Below are 17,583 nucleotides of genomic sequence, written 5' to 3'. Positions count from 1 at the left end.
GCACCCCAATGTTTACTGCAACACTATTTACAATAGCCAGGACATGGAAGCAACCTAAATGTCCATCAGCAGAGGAATGGATAAAGAAGATGTGGTACATATATACAATGGAATATTACTCAGCCATAAAAAAGAATGAAATAATGCCATTTGCAGCAATATGGCTGGACCTAGAGACCGTCATACTGAGTGAAGTAAGTCAGACAGAGAAAGACAAATATCATATGATATCACTTATATGTGGAATTTCCATTACTATTGATGATATTTCTCCAACTCACTCCCTAATATACAAGACACGCTTAAGTGTGAGGTTAAGATTCTGAAATCTGAACAAGCATGCCCTGAACCTGTGTGCTGTTGTTGGGAATACAAGAGAGGATTGTAAATTCATTTGGATTTTGATGGGGAGACATTAAATTTATCTGATAAAAATAAAATTTTAATTAATTAAAAATAAGTTTAACTATTTATTTGATAAAAATGAAAATTTAACACAATTTTAGTGCTCAGTTTAAGAAAACACTGAGAACATGACAGTTTGGTTCTGCCTATATTTGCATGCTCTGTGGAAAATATAGATCAATAACTAGTTCCCTCCCTGTCAAGATTTGTGAAGTGGAGATAGCTGAATATGGAGGACTTTTCAAACTTCATTCCGTTAGACTAAATTCAACTGCTTCAATCCTCTCTACCTCAAGTGTTTGAATTATAAATTAAAAATTAAAATTATGGAGTTTGTAATTTGTATTATGTGTTACGGTTTAGTTTTAACTAATCCTCACAGGTTATCTAAGAGAAAGAAAGAATCAGAAATTAGGTACTATTTTACAAAGCATTAATTTTATTTCCTTTAGGGATACCTAGAACATCATAAAATATAAATATAACATTTTATACATTATTCTCTTCTGGAATATATACATAAATAATTTTCTATAATTCTTTAAATTACCCACCTGAAAAAGAAGAAAAAGTTTTTTTTTAAATCATTGAAAATGTCTTGCTTATGTTTTTTTCCTAAGAACTTGAGGAATTACAGATATAGATATACAACCCGGGGTCCAAAATGTATACATTATTCTTGGGTTGTTTTGTATGACCATCATGAATGACATAGCCTTGGTCATTGGCCAACATTAGATATAACATTGGACCCATTGGATAAGACTTGGAATCAGTAAACAAAATTGAGTAGCATTACATCAGATGTGAGAAAATTTTATAAGAAAAATGAAGTGAGACCTAGAAAGGAGACAATAAAGTACTAGACTATCTACAGGCATGCAAGCAAACACACATACACACACACTCACACCCCACAGCTTGAACTGCTACAGTAGCTGAAGCACAGAATCTAATGTCGACTCTTGTCGACTCTTGGTCCCATGAATAGCAATACTGTTTTATTTATAGGTTTGTGGGTATGAAGAATCAAACCCCAGGACATTTATTCAGAATATTTATGAAGTATGCCTAATAGCAAAATGCAGAATTTTCCCCTCTAAATTCAAAGTGGTTTGTATTTTTAAACTCAATGGTATAGTCAGACTCAACAAGAATTTAGAGAAAATTAGTATAAACAAATTGAAATAAAACAGGATGTGCGGATTAAGGATTAGAGTGACCCCAACTGAGTCTTTCTGTTTATTACTTGGATCAAAGTATAAGGAAGACAAAGAAGGACCTAATTTTAATGCCAGTGACCTAGGAATAACCAGCCCTGCAAAGTATCATTTTTCCACTTCCAGGATTTCTCTGGGGAATTCAAATAAAAATTGGTTCCTTTCCTCCTCCGAGAGGACATCTGGTGAGTTTATCAATGGATAGGAATTTGTCTCTCACTGTGAAGAGCCTGTGATGTCTCTTCATGCACACCAGGGGAATGTGGGCTTTTTGAGCAGCTGCAGGCATTGGCGTTTTTTTAGACCCAGCCCCAGACATTGGGTCTGAAGGGGAAATTTATAGGCTGGGTGATGTGCACTGTGAGCTCACACTTTTACTAGACAAATTAGATAGGTTTCAATCCGTGCAGCTGTAAACGATGTCCTGCAGAGTTCCACCTGATCTTTTACAGCTTTTCATAAATCAGTACCTACTGGCCACAGACTGCAGTCATTAAAAAGAAATCATGGAAATTACATGTTTGCTCAGGGGAAACAAAAAATAACTTTCTTCCCTTTCTTCCTCTCTCCTTGTATTTAGGTTTGTGAATTATTCTTTTGTGGATTTTCATACTGCTGCATTAAAGAGGTACACATATATTTTTTTCCCATCAACTCCTATTTTATCTGTAAATGGTCGTACCAACTAGCACCAGATACTGGGGAACAAATGTCAATAAATAACTGCTAGTCCCAAGAATATCTTCTCATAATGATCTTATTTCAATATTGCACTAGAATTCTAAACTCTAAAATTGAATGTTAAGTTATTCTTTTATAACATAAAAAGACTCCTTTGGGTTTACAGAGGGCTTTATTTTTTATGTATTAAAAATACTGACTAATACACATTTCTTGAATGAATAAGTAGATGCCTACTGAGTCTAGAAGTAAATATTAATAATATTGGAGGTGTATTCTATACCACTATAATTATCTGCTTTTTGTCTGTGGTTGTGAATAGTTTCAGGGACCATATTAAAACATAAGGGTAATTTCTCAAAAGCAAAATGTTAATTATATCTACCTTTATTATTGCCTGATATATAAAATAGTAATATACTTTTTCAATACCTTTTATAATTTATTGTTAACATTTTAATTTCAAATGGTGTCATTACATTTCAAGGGGAAAATTTTGTACTTGCCAATTTTTTAAATGCGAATGTTTGATTTTTTTATCTCTAAAGTTAGAAATTCCAGATAGGAATAAACGAATTTAACTTGTCATCTGTAACTAAAAATAATTTTAAATATATATAGTTCCCAACAGAAGACTAGTATATAAATAACACATTAAGGAGGAGTAAAGTCATTGTGTTTATTTTGATTGTCTCTAGGCTTTAAGGACAAAAATCTTAGCAGTTATAGCTATTACATCTGGTTTAATTTCTCCCAGTGGTAAAATAACCTGCTTTGATTTTTAAGATTAAAAAAAAAAGAGATCACCTGGGTATTTGAAATATTTGCTTCCCTCTAAAAGGTTCCGTATCATATTTGTTCATGAGGAAAGTCACCCTGTCAGTTTCAGAATTGGAGGTCAAAGTCATTTTGAGAAACAGATTGTTTTTTGGTCATCAGACTTCTCTTAAAGGATATAATATTTGTCAAAACAGCAGCTATTCTCAAAAAGAATTATATTTTGTTCTTTTAGAGATAAGAAGTATTTTATTAATGCTAATTTAGTGCCATTAACAGGTAAAAATTACAAGTACTGCTTATTTTTGTTCCTATTTATTCTGCAACTTAATAAACATAAATCCCTACAAGTTAGCAATCAATGCAATGGAACAATATATTTAAAATCATTTCAATTAAATTAACTAAGTATAATTGGGTCTTCAGAATCTTAGTCTAAATATTTTAAATATATTGTTTAAGCCTTTATACCATAAATTCCTTTACCTTCACTTTAGAAACTTATTCCAAATAAATTGAATGTATTATTTAATTCTTTATGCCAAAAATTTGTATTCTATAAATTTACAATAGTCTTGAAGAATCCAATGCCCTGGCACGTGAAAATTTTGTGAATTTGAAGAACACGTCTATTTTGTTTTATATACATAAATATCCAAAAAAGAAAAAGGCATCTTACTGCCTGAATAGAAATGAATTAATCCATCTGTTATTTTTCTCTATTTTTAGTCTTTTAAATTTTTTAATTTAACTACATTCATGAAAGTAATTTAATCAATTTATTTAAATCCAAGAGATATATTTTATACATAATGTAAAGCTAATTGTCTATTATATAATACATAAATATATGTAATAAATAATCATATTATATGTATTACATAAATGTATATTATATAAAACTAATCTTCAAAATAGTTTCTTTTAAAAATGAATTTTGCTGGCTTCCCTGGTGGCGCAGTGGTTAAGAATCTGCCTGACAATGCAGGGAACACGGGTTCGAGTCCTGGTGCAGGAAGACTCCACATGCCACGGAGTAACTAAGCCCATGAGCCACAACTACTGAGCCTGCGCTGTAGAGCCTGGGAGCCACAACTACTGAAGCCTGTGCACCTAAAGCTCATGCTCCAAAACAAGAGAAGCCACCGCAATGAGAAGCCCACTCAAGGCAACAAAGAGCAGCCCCCTCTCGCCGCAACTAGAGAAAGCCTGTGCGCAGCAACGAAGGCCCAATGTAGCCAAAAAATAATAATAATAAAATTAATTAATTAAAAAAATAAAATAAAATGAATTTTGTTTATTTTTTAATTTGTGTAACAAATTTGTAGTATTTGTTGTGTAGTAGAGAAAATTTATCATTCTAAGACCATTTTCTATTTATTTTTCTAGCAATATTTTCTATCAAGAATATCTTTAAGAAAAATTTCTCCATTTCTTACCAAAAGGAAGGGAGCTTTACTTTTACCCTTTTATACATGTGTATTATGACTATATTTTTCATTTTTTCTGAATTTCTCAAAAGCATTATTTTCACATTGCCTTTTCCTTTTCATCATCCAATTATAACTAAATCTCTTAAAATTTCATATGTCATCTATCACTCTAAAAGAATCAAAATAGTTAGCTAAAGAGAATTCAATGTCCTTCTCATTGCTTATTGAGTGGCTTTTTTCCTCAGTTGTCTTTTTTTGCCTACGCTTTTGCACCTTTTGATAATACAGTTCATTCTATCTAGTCTTGGAAAATTCCTTGGGCTGTGGTTTCTGTAATGGTTGAAGTCTCATTCCTAGCTCTGGCTGTTCCTGTTTCTACCTACCATTTCATATTCTTCTGCTCTGTAACTGGTACCGTTCTCCAAAGCTCTAAACAGACCACTTTCTTTCTCTCTGGGTGGAAGTGTATGCAGTGGGTTATTGTTCTGAGATAATAATTAATGTTGTATACATTTTTCCTTCTAGGATTGCCACCTACTGGCTTGACTGGCTCTGTAGTCCCCTTATAAGGAGCTTGAAATCTCCATAAGCTACCACCACACCCTGTTACACACTGTAGAAGCATTCACTCATTTCAATCAGCTTCTTGGCTCTTGCAGATTTTTGAGGTCATGACTTCTGCACTAAGGGACTGAGGCATTTAGATGCTTCAGAAACACTCCTGGCCACAGGGCAGCACAGAAGCAGCAAGGAGAAGTTCAAAAGTTCAGTCTGGGAGATTGGGGGAGGGGTGTGTGTCTCAGTGTCAACCTATGTGGACAAACGGCCTCCACTCTTCACTGATTAAAGTCTCCCTATAATCCATGGGATATGAGAGCTTTAACTAGAAATTAAATTATTATTAGGAGAATACAGATGGATATATCGATACTTGTGGTGAAAATCAGCATGACTAGACCAAGATTTGTACCTTCTAAATACATTTCTAATGGTGTTTTTTAAAATTATGTTTGCAGAGAGAAGGCTCCAAATTGGATTCCTAGCTTCAATCTCTCCCCCAGTTTGAGATGTAAATTTCCAATTTCTTGTAGGACTCACTCTCATTGTGTCGGAAATGCTCATTTGTCTCACAGAGCTGTTCTTCCTTCTGCCCTTCCTACCTCTGTCAGTGGGAGCACTGTTCTCAGAGTCCTCCTTGTTCAACTGGAAGTACTCTCTGATACTTTCTCTGTCACTCTGCACATCTCACCAGTCACCATGTCTTATAATACTTCATTACAACTTTTTTTTTTTTTTTTGCGGTATGCGGGCCTCTCACTGCTGTGGCCTCCCCCGCCGCGGAGCACAGGCTCCGGACGCGCAGGCCCAGTGGCCATGGCCCACGCGCCCAGCCGCTCCGCGGCACGCGGGATCCTCCCAGACCGGGGCACGAACCCGTGTCCCCTGCATCGGCAGGCAGACTCCCAACCACTGCGCCACCAGGGAAGCCCATTACAACTTTTTGAATTTACACCTTTTCTTTTTATTTTCTCTGCTCTACCCTAGCATAAGTCCTTCCCAAGACTACTGAAATCACCTCCCTACTCCTTATCATGAACTATTCCCCTCCAGCTATTCTAGGTATAGATGCAGAGAGCTATTCCACAGGCACAATGTAATATATCATTTAAGCATCTTCAATGGCTCTTCTTTTCCTCATGGACAAAAGTCCAGATTTCTAGAGATGACATTAAATCTTCCATTATCTGGTGAAATCATCTATCAGGTTCTTTTCTCATAATTTCCTTTCTTACGCTGTATTATAGCAGAAATGTATTATGCAATGTAAATGGAAGTATCCTAAGTTTTTGTGTGTTTTACTTTTTTGTACAGTGTTCCCCTAGCCTGGTATGATCTTATCTTGTTACCTGCTGGTAGAAGTTTCATCCATCAACCAAAAGTCACTTCTCTGCAACTGCCTGATAATCTGAAAGCTAAAAGTAAACTCATCCTTCCTTCATGATTCCTAAAACCTTGTCTTCTTGCTCTAATAATTACATATTCTGAGGGATATTACAGTTGACTTTGAACAACACAGGGGTTAATTTATAGTCGGCCCTCCCCATTCTTATCTCTTATCTGAGGTTCCTCGGCATCCTCAGATTCAACCAACCACAAACCCTGTATTAGTGTAGTATTTTCCATTCAAAGGTATCTGTCTATAAGTGGACCCATACAATTCAAACCCATGTTGTTCAAGGGTCAATTATATAGTATTTCCGAACTTTTCTTTTCCTCCTATTTTCAAAGGCAAGCTGTTGCAGTTGAAGGCTGTGTCTCTTTACCTGTATAAGCACCACAGGGCCTAGTATAATGCCTCACACAAAGTAACTGCTAAACAAACATTTGTATCTTCATATTCATATAGTCAAAACTTCAAATTTATTCATGTCTCCTCCAATTACTCTACTTTTAGGAAAATAAATCAATTACCAGAAAACAAACATAACGTAAAATTTAATATAACTTCCCTTCCCTTCTTACCACTTCTTGCAACATACAAGTAAGTTTTGAATCTGATACACCGTGACCATCTGCTTAAACACCTTCCCCACTTTCAGCAGTGATATTCACAAAGACACTCTCACTGTAAGATTCTTTGGAAATGTTTCTGTTATGAATCGTCAACTCTAAGGAAGGCTGAAGAGTAAAATAATGCATTATAGAAAGATTTCTGTAACAGTATATGAAATAAAATTTGCCATAAAACTAACTAGACACAGGCAGACTCTGGAAAACAACATCCCTATAAAAAATAATAGAATGATGTTGTTTTTCCTAAAGGACTTTATAGGCATAATTCTATATATTGATCTAAATAACTAAGTCATTGAGAAATTTGAATCCTTGGTGCCATCCACAAACTCAGATTGAGACAGTCTCCAAGTGTGTTGAGGAGACTGTTTCTGGAGTTGAGTTGACAGAAAGGGAAACATGAGATTTGCTTAGGAGAAAATTTTAAGCTTTTACCATTATGACTAATGTCTGCAGAAATCTGTATAATGAATAGGAATAAAACTAGAATATTTTTCTAAAAATTGTATCTCTGTTGAAATAGAAATTTATTATTATTCTAGTAAATATGTATTTATGTGCTTAACAGATATGTATTGACATATCAACATGGTAATACAAAGGCAGCATGGCATCTGATCTCACAGGGCTGAGTTAATTGGAGGAATGGATACATAAAAAGAAAATGCACACAACTGGATTAAAATTATGATGAAGAACGAGGACATAGTGGCCCATGAAAGAATAATGGTGTTGACCTTTAAATCATGTTGCCAGAGAATGCCTCAATTAAGACAAGATGTAGAAGCTGCTTTCTAAGGGAAGATGAATGCAAAGAAGAATCTTAAGACAAAGAGAACAGCGTGTGCTACTGTCCTCATGTCTGAAATGCTTTGACTTTCTGAAGGAACTTGAGGTTGGTCACTGAGGCTAGAGTACTATTTAAGTGAAAGTAGCACAGGTTGAAAGGTGGAAATTCCTCTCCCCCAGCAAAGCAGTTGCGTAAATCAAATAGTGTCACATCTCTGCTTTAAATGTCTTAATGGGTTCCTCATGCATTTCAAAAAATTCCAAAGTTTTCACCATGACCTGGGTAGCCTCAAGTGTTCTGGCTTCTGTTTGCCTTCTTGTGACACACTCGTCCTTTCCCTACTGCTCTTCGGTTATGTTGTTGTCCCTCTGCCACTTCCTAGAACTCTCCAGACTCATCTGCATCCTGTGCCAAGATCCTTTTTCTAAAAATATTTTTATGGAGGGGATGGTTCTTTATAAATCTGGCTTGGACTTCCCTGGTGGTCCAGTGGTTAAGACTCAGTGGTCCCAATACAGGTTCAGTCCCTGGTCGGGGATATAAGATCCCACATGCTGTGTAGCACAGCCAAAAAAAAAAAAAAGAAAAGAAAAAATCTGACTCTTTTCCTTTTTTTAGTTCTCAGCTCAAATATCACCTCCTCAGAGGGCTTTTTCCTCAACCACCCTTTAATAATCTATCACAACCTTTTATTTATTTCCTTCCTATAATCTGTGCTTGTCTATTATCTACTGTACATCTTCTATAATGTAAGCTCCAGGATGGTAGGGACCATATTTGTCTTCATCACTGTACTCCAGCGTCTGCACATGCCTAGCACATAGTAGCTTAGCATATAATAAATAGTTGTTGAAAATATGAAGAAATGACTATTTGAATAAAAGAAATGACACTGGAGGAGCAGGGCTATTTAAACAATCAGAAAGAATGCAGATTTTTTTCCTAAGTTTAATGGTAATTCAAAATTGGTTATAAAGAGGTGACTGAAATTATATTATATGTATATATTATATGTATATAATTTATCAATATATTTTTATCAATATATAATTTATCAATACATATATATCAATACATATATCAATACAATACATATCAATACATATATTTATCAATACACTATGTCCTTGTATGTATTGATAAATACATGTATTTATCAATACAATATATAATTTATCAATACAATTCATATCAATACATATATATATCAATACATATATTTATCAATACACTATGTCCTTGTATGTATTGATAAATACATGTATTTATCAATACAATATATAATTTATCAATACATATATATTGATAGGAAAATTCTGAAGGCTCTGTGACAAGATGCTTAGCGTGGGACAAGAATGGACGCAGGGGACACATCAGGAGGCTACTGCAGTGGTCTAGATCAGAAGCAGAAAAAGTCATAGGAGAGAATGTTTGCAGTGAAAAGGGAGAGAAATGGATCATGTTGACCCAGTGATCACCTGGATCAAAGTGTGGAGAGCAAGAATGAGGTACCAAGACTGGCTATAATCCTGAATGGGTAAATGAATAGGTGCTGGTGTATTCAACCAAATTTGGAAGGCAGTGGAAGGATGAGGCAATCAGGAGAAAATAAAAAGATAAAATTTGAATATTAAGTTTTGAGATGTGTGTGAGACTCTTACTGGAGAAGTTTGGCTGTGAAGGGTGATAAAAAAATAAGGAAGTAGTTGGCAGAGATGTGGGGCTAGCAGAGGTGATGTTGACAAATAACATCTTCTAAATTTCCTTGATGATAAAAATCCCCTTGAGTTCTTATCAAATGTCCAAATTCCATTTCCCTTTCCTGCAGATTCCAAATTAGTAGCTTGGGTTAGACTTTGACATTTGTGCATTTAATAAGTTCTCCTGATGATTCTTGTTTTAGGGAAATTTGAGAAACAACGTAATAATAGAACATATTTTTATGGCAATAATCTTGCAGAAATAAAGAGCCTGCATATGCAGGAGAGAGAGAAAGAGCCTGGGTATGCAGGGGATAGAGAGAGAGAGAGAGAAAGGATTTGCCTCTGACATTGAAAGGACACTTCCTCTCTTCTAATTCGAGGTAAGAAGAACTTTCCTCTCTTGTAATTAGAGGAAAAAAGAACAAGATGGATGGATGCAGGCACCAGTTTGTTTTTGTTTTGCTGCTGGAATTTCCCATCTGATGGCTTGTATTTTCTCAATAAAGCATGTGGCAAGGGCATCACTGGAAAATTAAAGGGGAAAGGGAATGAGTTTAATCAGTTATGAAAAAAAATAGAATAATCGTTGTCAAAAGTGGGAAAGCAAATTTTCTAAAGAAAAATAAGATCTCTTGAGATTGTTGCATGGTAATTTGAGGTTGTTGTAAATAAATTTATAATAGCACAATCTTCCCACTGTGTATTTTAATGGCAATAAGTAAATATATAAACACAATTTCTAAAACTTTTATATTTAATGAATTAAGATGGGTGACACTTCTTAGAAAAATAGTTTCCCTAAAATTGCATGCTTTGTGACAAAATACAGGGGATATATTAAGGTATTAAAAAATACATATTAGGATAAAAATATTCAATGTACTTCAATAAGAATGGAATAGTGAATGGAAAAAAATTTGAATACAAGGGTATATCCTCACATAATATGATCTGATATTAAGAATTTTCCCACATAGAATTGGATTTAAATATCTCTTGATCATATTACATGAGTTAGTCTTTATATTGATATTGATCCTATGGAAATGCTTTGAATGCTCTTTTATGATATGGAAAGAATTGAAAAGATGTTCTTTTTTGCTACGATTGCTATTGAGTAAAGATCAAAAGAAATGGCTTCAGGGTGCAAAATGAGGACCATATGTCCCAGGAAGGGCAAGTTTGTTATCCTGTTGGTTGTTAAACTGTCAGGTGGATTTCCAGAAAAAGCCTGTACAGTCTGTCTCTGAAATTTAGGACAGAGATTCATCCTTGCAGGATAAGTTATCAATAGTTTTACCTACTGAATATATATTACTAAGTTCAATATTAGTGACCCCCCCTAAAAGTTATTTCCAACAAATAATCTATGATTCTTATATACTGATATTAAGACTTTGATTCAAATTTTCTTTATTCATCTTATTCAAATGTAATGTAAAAACTGGATCATGTATGCTCAGTATAATTGTTCCTATTAAGGTAGAAAAATTATATACTCTATTATAAGTGCATTAGCAAGTGCTCTATCAATTTGAAAGTCACAACTCTTGATAATTGTCAGTAAAACCAACAGATGTGTATAAAAGAAACAAGAAAAGAAAACTCCTATAAGGGATTATATTACATCTTTTACACATGAGTCACTGTAAATCATCATTATGTAGTATGTATACATATCACTTAATACTGTGGAGTTTTGTGCACAGTAGGTGTAGTTCCTTTACTAAAACTCTGTAATTTTCCTTTAAGAACACACATCATCAAAATGTAAAAGTACTCTTTTTCACTATGTGTACAATAAGAATATAATTGACATTTCTCAAAACCATTAAGACAACTCAATGAGTCTTACCACGGAGAATTATGCATAAAGTCTAATGGACATTGTGCATTCAGGGTTGCCTTATGGCTATGATGTGTTGACATTTGTATGGCTGTCCAGGAACACTGACATTATTTTAGTCTTAGTTTTATCCTTCACAGTGTCTAACAAAGTAATTGGCACACGATATGGGTTAAACAAATTTTTTTTTAATTAAGTCAGGTAAAATTGCATTTCCCTAGCCAGTGCAATGGTTTGGAGGCATTGTTATTATTTTTGAAACTTTATTTTAAATGAGGAATAAATCAGGACTTTGCTAGAATTCCCCACCACTCCAGATTTCCTTTTTTTTTTTTTTTTTTTTTTTTTGTTTAAATAGGAGAGAGTGAAAAGGAGCTATGTGTCCAGGGTTTCTATTGTCCAAATACTCAAGCCTGAATGTATACATGCTTCTGGTCAAGACGGAAGTTAAAAAATTCCAGAATTTTATCATTATCATTAAGTAACATGAAATTTCCTCCTGAAAGTTTAAAAAGGAAAAGAAAGCACGTCTCTCTAATCTTGAGGAATATAAGTACCAAAGTATGCAGCTGGGGAAGTGGAAGAAACAAATTAACATCTTGGAGATAGAAAATACATTCATTTCAGAGTGAGTGCAAGATGCAAAATCAAATGTGTCACCTTGCTGCCGCACTGGTGATGATCTTCAGACTGCCTGGGTTCCGGATAAGCTTGTCCAGAATGCTGACAATCTGCTCAAACTTGGGTCTGTTGTTTCTGTCTTTCTGCCAGCAGTCCAGCATCAGCTGATATAACGCAGCTGGGCAGTCCATGGGGGGCGGCAGTCGATAGCCCTCATCCACAGCTTTAATTACCTGTGTGAGAAGCAAAGTTTCCAGAGACTTAAGAGTTGGAATTTCTTTTACTTCTTCATGGGCAGTTCACACTTATATGACTATTTCAAAGTTAAGTGAAAAAGTGTTCATTTTAAATTTCTTAAAAGGATAGCAGCTTATTAAATAAATATTATCCATGTCTGAAAATATTATATAAAGGAAGATTGAGGCAGAGAAAGTGGATTTAGGAAAGAAAAGTTTATAAAATAACTTTCCAGATTAAAATAAAAAGAAATGTTCTATGATATAGGAAATTCAGTAATTTATAAAGAAATTATTATTTGGTAATACAAATTTCTATGGAAACTATACATGAATGAATGAATGCAGAAAAAATTACCACAGATTTTAGTTATATCACAGTTCAAATGGTACCTCTCAAATCGTAGTAAGTTCCTTTGGTAAAAGCCCATGTGCTGCACAGCTAACTGACTATTAGTCCATTCACACTTTTAAATCATGTAAAGTCATGATTTTCAAACTCTACTGTGTATCAGAATCATCTGGAGGACTTATGAATATGCAGATAACTAACCGCTGATTCCATAGCTCTGGGGAAAGGCCCGATAATTTGCATTCCTACAAATTCCCAGGCCATGATAAAGCTGCTGGTCCAGAGACCACATTTTGAGATCCTCTGATACAGAAAGAATTTGGAAAATAGAGATGTGGTAAAGAGAGTCTGATTTTCCCAGTACCATTATAAAACATGGCTTGTTTGAAGAAGTTCAGAAAGGTTTTTATATCCAAATACATTAAAAGCAATTTTATATGTGGTGAGTAGGAAATGACTAAAAGCATCTCAGCTTTCCTTCTTATGTGTCTTTGAGATCATGCTCACAGCTTCTGGCTAAGCATAAAAAAACATCTCCAAGTGCTGATCTCACATGCCAATAGCATCCTTTCACTAAGCATTAGCAAAACATGACTTATAAAAACAGAAATCCTTTTGAGTTGTAATAGAAAGTTAAAGCTTATTTTCTCTATCCAGAGACTTCAATTTGTATAACTAAATTCATGTGCAAGTTTAATACACTATGAGAAACAACATGCTAGTGATTGGTTGTTTTGTCTGACTTTGGGAAATACTATATTTAAGTAAACAAAACGTTGGCCCAGATGCATTAATTAAGTCTACAAAGGATGGCAGACATGTGTATCTTACTAATGTTACATTGAAACAATTTTGTAGTAAAAATACTTCAAACATTCCCTGATATCTATTGGCTATCTTGTCAGTCACTTATTTTATAAAATTTTATTACAAATGTCTTCACTTTGTCTCATTTCTAAACCCGGGCTTGAGGGAAAAATGTAAATCCTTCAGAGCAACTCATTTGATATCTTTACAATATTTGGAAGCAATTTCATTTCTTCTAAGTATTCTGTTTCAATGTCACAAACAGGGAGCCACCTGGTTTCATTATGCTCCACTTCCTTGCACAGCTTGATCTCTTAATCCGAACCCATAACTCATAGACTACAAATACTTACATCCTGATTGGACATCTCCCAGTATGGTCTTTCTCCATAGGACATCACCTCCCAGAGAACAATCCCATAACTCCATACGTCACTGGCTGATGTGAATTTACGGTAGGCTATAGCTTCTGGTGATGTCCACCGGATTGGGATCTTCCCTCCCTTGCAATATAAAATCATATATACATACATGATCAATGACTAAAACATATAATATACATTACCATCTGAAATCTGACTGAATTTATCAGGGTATTTCTTTTCTGAAATGGAATGTGGGTTTCTTCTGATATATCTTGATATTCTTCTATTTTAATACCAAGGAGTGAGTGGCATACTATTTACTGCAATATTTTCTCAATCAATTTGGGAAGATTTTGAAATGATGAAAGGAAAAAACATTTGAAAATTGCTAAAATGTTCACATTTTATGTCAATTATGGCACATTTATCAGACATCTGTAGCAAAACAACTTGAAATAGATATGCTATATATTAGAATTGAATGAGGTATCTCAAATCAACCTTTATTGATTTAACATACATTTATGCATGAACAAACAACCTTAGAGCAGAATGTGAATTAAGTTAATATTTGTAAGGAACTTACACCACTCCTTGATACTCCTAAGTTCTTAAAGGTATTTGTTACTTAAATAAATTCAAAATAAAATTATACATCTAAAAAACCTCTCTTCACATACATTAATCAATCATCTTAATTAATTTACTCAGTGCCTCACTCCATCATTAACCACTGAAGTACCCTCCATGTACTAGGTAAGCACCATATGAGCTAGAAAGATATAATAATTACATTCTGAAAACATATAGTCTAGACGAGAATATTGCTTCTATGAGTTATGGGAGATATAAAAGTATAACTCCCATAGAATTTGTTCTCAATTTAATAAATACATTTAATAAATATGTGCTGAGTAGCAACCGTATGGGAAGTATTATGCTAGTCACTTTGGGTGAGACACATATAAATAACACACTGGTCCTTCTGTTTGAGAAATATCAAGCAAATAGGAATGATAATTAGTTGCTGGAAATAACTAAACGCAGAAAGAAATAAGTATTTAACACTTTGCTTCTCCAACTGTACAATGCATATGAATCATCTTGGGCTCACTCTGATTAAAATGGAAATTCTGATTCAGTAGTTCCAGAATGTAGGCAGGGTCTGCATTTCTAACAAGCTCCAGGTAATGCTGGGGCTTTTTAGAATTGCAGACCCTGCCTACATTGAGTAGGAAGATAGTAGTGGAGACTGCTGTGCCGCAGAGCATGGAGCCGAGATTCTCACTAGAGAAACTGAGGAGGTCACATATGAATTGAGCCTCATAAGGTACGTCAATTTTGATACAACAAAAAAAGGGAGGGATGTTCCAAAGAATTCACATCATCAAAATTTTATGCCATATTCATCAAAATGTGTTCTATTGACATTGTACCTCATAGCACTTCACTGGTTCTTAAGTAATGTTCAAGGGTGACAATATATTGCTTTAGAGAAATGGATTGGCAATTTGGGAGGTAAATTATTAAACCTTATTATGCCTGAATTTCCACATCTGTTATTTGGGAAAGTAACAGTGCTGGTTCATAGCACTGTTGTGAGGCTAAATGACACATTTCAGTAAAATCTCTAGCGTAGTTCCTGGCACACAGTAAAGCCTCAAGAAACATCAGCTTAATACTCCCATACTCTGAGGGAAATAGCATAAATCAAAGCACAGAGGAGGAAAATATATGTTCTGGAAAAACGGTTTCCAGTGTGATGATACTACAGAGAGTGTGGAGGCATGCAGTAGGAGAGGATGGGAAAAGGTCGAATTGGGATTTAATCACGGGTACATTGAGCAAGTGTTATCCCGTAGAGGAGAGTGGTATGTGTGATTAGAACTATCTTAGTAAACTTGACACTTTTCTTCGATGTTTTCACACAAGTGAGCTCTTCAGAAAGAGTACTGCCAGGAGATCTTTAAAGGGCTTACACTGGGTTTTGAAGGATGCACGAAACTGTAGAGAAGTGGGCACAAAAAGGAGGACTGAGCACAGCCTTCTTGAGAAGATAGCAACCTAAGGGTCATCCATGATTTATACCAGTGCAGTAAAATCAGGTTGGAGAGATGGGAGCTAGACCAAGAGGGTTTTGGGAGTTGGTGGGAAACACTACAGAGCTCAACGTGCACTGGAGTAAAGATTGTCCAGAACCAGAAAAACAGAATAGAAAACTCTATGGAGATGAGAGGGCATATGGTCTTAGAAGTTGCCCCTTTCTTTTCTCTCTCACTTACACTCACTCATTCATTCTCTTCTTTATAGTTTGTATATTTTTTCAACAAAAATTTAAAAGATACTTTTTCATATTTAAATTTGGGGAGTCTTTTTCCTAGCCTAATATTGCCCTTTCTCTACCAACACATTCAATGTTAATAATAATAATAATATTAAAAAAAAATTAACTTAATTGTACCCGCAGAGTCCAGATTTGGGTTTTAAGGAATCAGTATTTCAAATACTACCCCATAATTGTGATAAAAACAGAACTACACATGTGACATTTAACTATTATAAATCTATTCAGGATGCCAAACGGAATCATTGCGCATACATTCTTTCCCTTTTAAAGAACTCTGAGAATTAACAGAAGTCAAACAAATTGTACTCATGGGGCAAAGAAAAGATGATACTTTAAAATCTCAGCTGAATGTCTTATCTCTGCTACAGACACTTTGCCATTTCCTTTCCTTTGCCCAGAAACAAATTACTAAAAGCATAAAAATGGCACTAAAAGAAAGAAAGAAAGAGAGAGAGAGAGAGAGAGAGAGAGAGAGAGAAAGGAAGAAAGTCCTTTCCATATTGAAAATTTTCCATCTATTTAGTAAATATAAGGCACAGATACGTGTCACCTTATCAAGATTCCTTGAAATAAAAATACAGATATTAGGAAAAAAAACAAAACCAATAGATTGATGACAACCATGAACAATAAGCCCATTTTCTGTGTTTTACTTCAACCAGGATTACAATGGTACATGCTAAAGTTGTTTCATCTTCAGTGCTTTACCCCTGTTTTCCAGAGAGGACAGCCTTGACATTGAACATATTTTTTTTTGGTACGCGGGCCTCTCACTGTTGTGGCCCCTCCCGTTGCGGAGCACAGGCTCCGGACGCGCAGGCTCAGCGGCCATGGCCCACAGGCCCGGCCGCGGGTGTGGGATCTTCCCAGGCCGGGGTATGAACCCGTGTCCCCTGCATCGGCAGGCGGACTCTCAACCACTGCGCTACCAGGGAAGCCCTGAGCATATTTTAATAAAATGTCTAAAAATAGTGAAATACTGAAAAGGGTTTTTTTAAAATTTGTTTTTAGGAAGAACATAGCTACACCTATGTCGAAGGAGCTTGGAAAGAATCTCTTCACTGGTGGTTCTGTATACAGACATAAATGCCATTGGAGGGACCTCTGATGCCATAGCCACACCCATCTCTTTAGCGGGAGCTTCACTCTTTCAATTCTTGACTAAGACCCGTGCAGTGTGTTTTCTAATGAAGCACATGGTTACAGATTCAAGCAAATTATTTCCAGAACCATTTTCCCATCAAATGCTGTCTATTTGCTGTGTAAATCTTGTTAAAACATTGTTTCAAACACACACAGTGGCAGAGTCCATGCCACTCTCTCGCTTTGTCACAGCTTACCCTTCCCCCTCCCCATATCCTCAAGTCCATTCTCTAGTAGGTCTGTGTCTTTATTCCCGTCTTGCCCCTAGGTTCTTCATGATCTT

At 35.2% G+C, this 17,583-nt stretch overlaps 1 protein-coding gene across 3 annotated transcripts in view; it reads right to left on the bottom strand.

The window, feature by feature from the left end:
• EPHA3 (EPH receptor A3) overlaps positions 1-17,583 on the bottom strand; it is a 364,171-nt gene that overhangs the window by 11,225 nt on the left and 335,363 nt on the right. For all 3 annotated transcript variants that reach the window (XM_029214327.1, XM_029214330.1, XM_029214328.1), the window contains exons 14-15: positions 13,799-13,948; positions 12,090-12,283 (exon numbers count right to left, since the gene is read on the bottom strand). In XM_029214327.1, coding sequence (XP_029070160.1) covers positions 12,090-12,283; positions 13,799-13,948 — 344 coding nt within the window. The remainder of the gene's footprint in view (positions 1-12,089; positions 12,284-13,798; positions 13,949-17,583) is intronic.

Source organism: Monodon monoceros, unplaced genomic scaffold (assembly GCF_005190385.1).
Source record: "Monodon monoceros isolate NGI ecotype Baffin Bay Population unplaced genomic scaffold, NGI_Narwhal_1 Super_Scaffold_11, whole genome shotgun sequence".
NCBI lineage: Eukaryota > Metazoa > Chordata > Mammalia > Artiodactyla > Monodontidae > Monodon > Monodon monoceros.
This window is presented reverse-complemented; position numbering and strand designations above follow the sequence as displayed.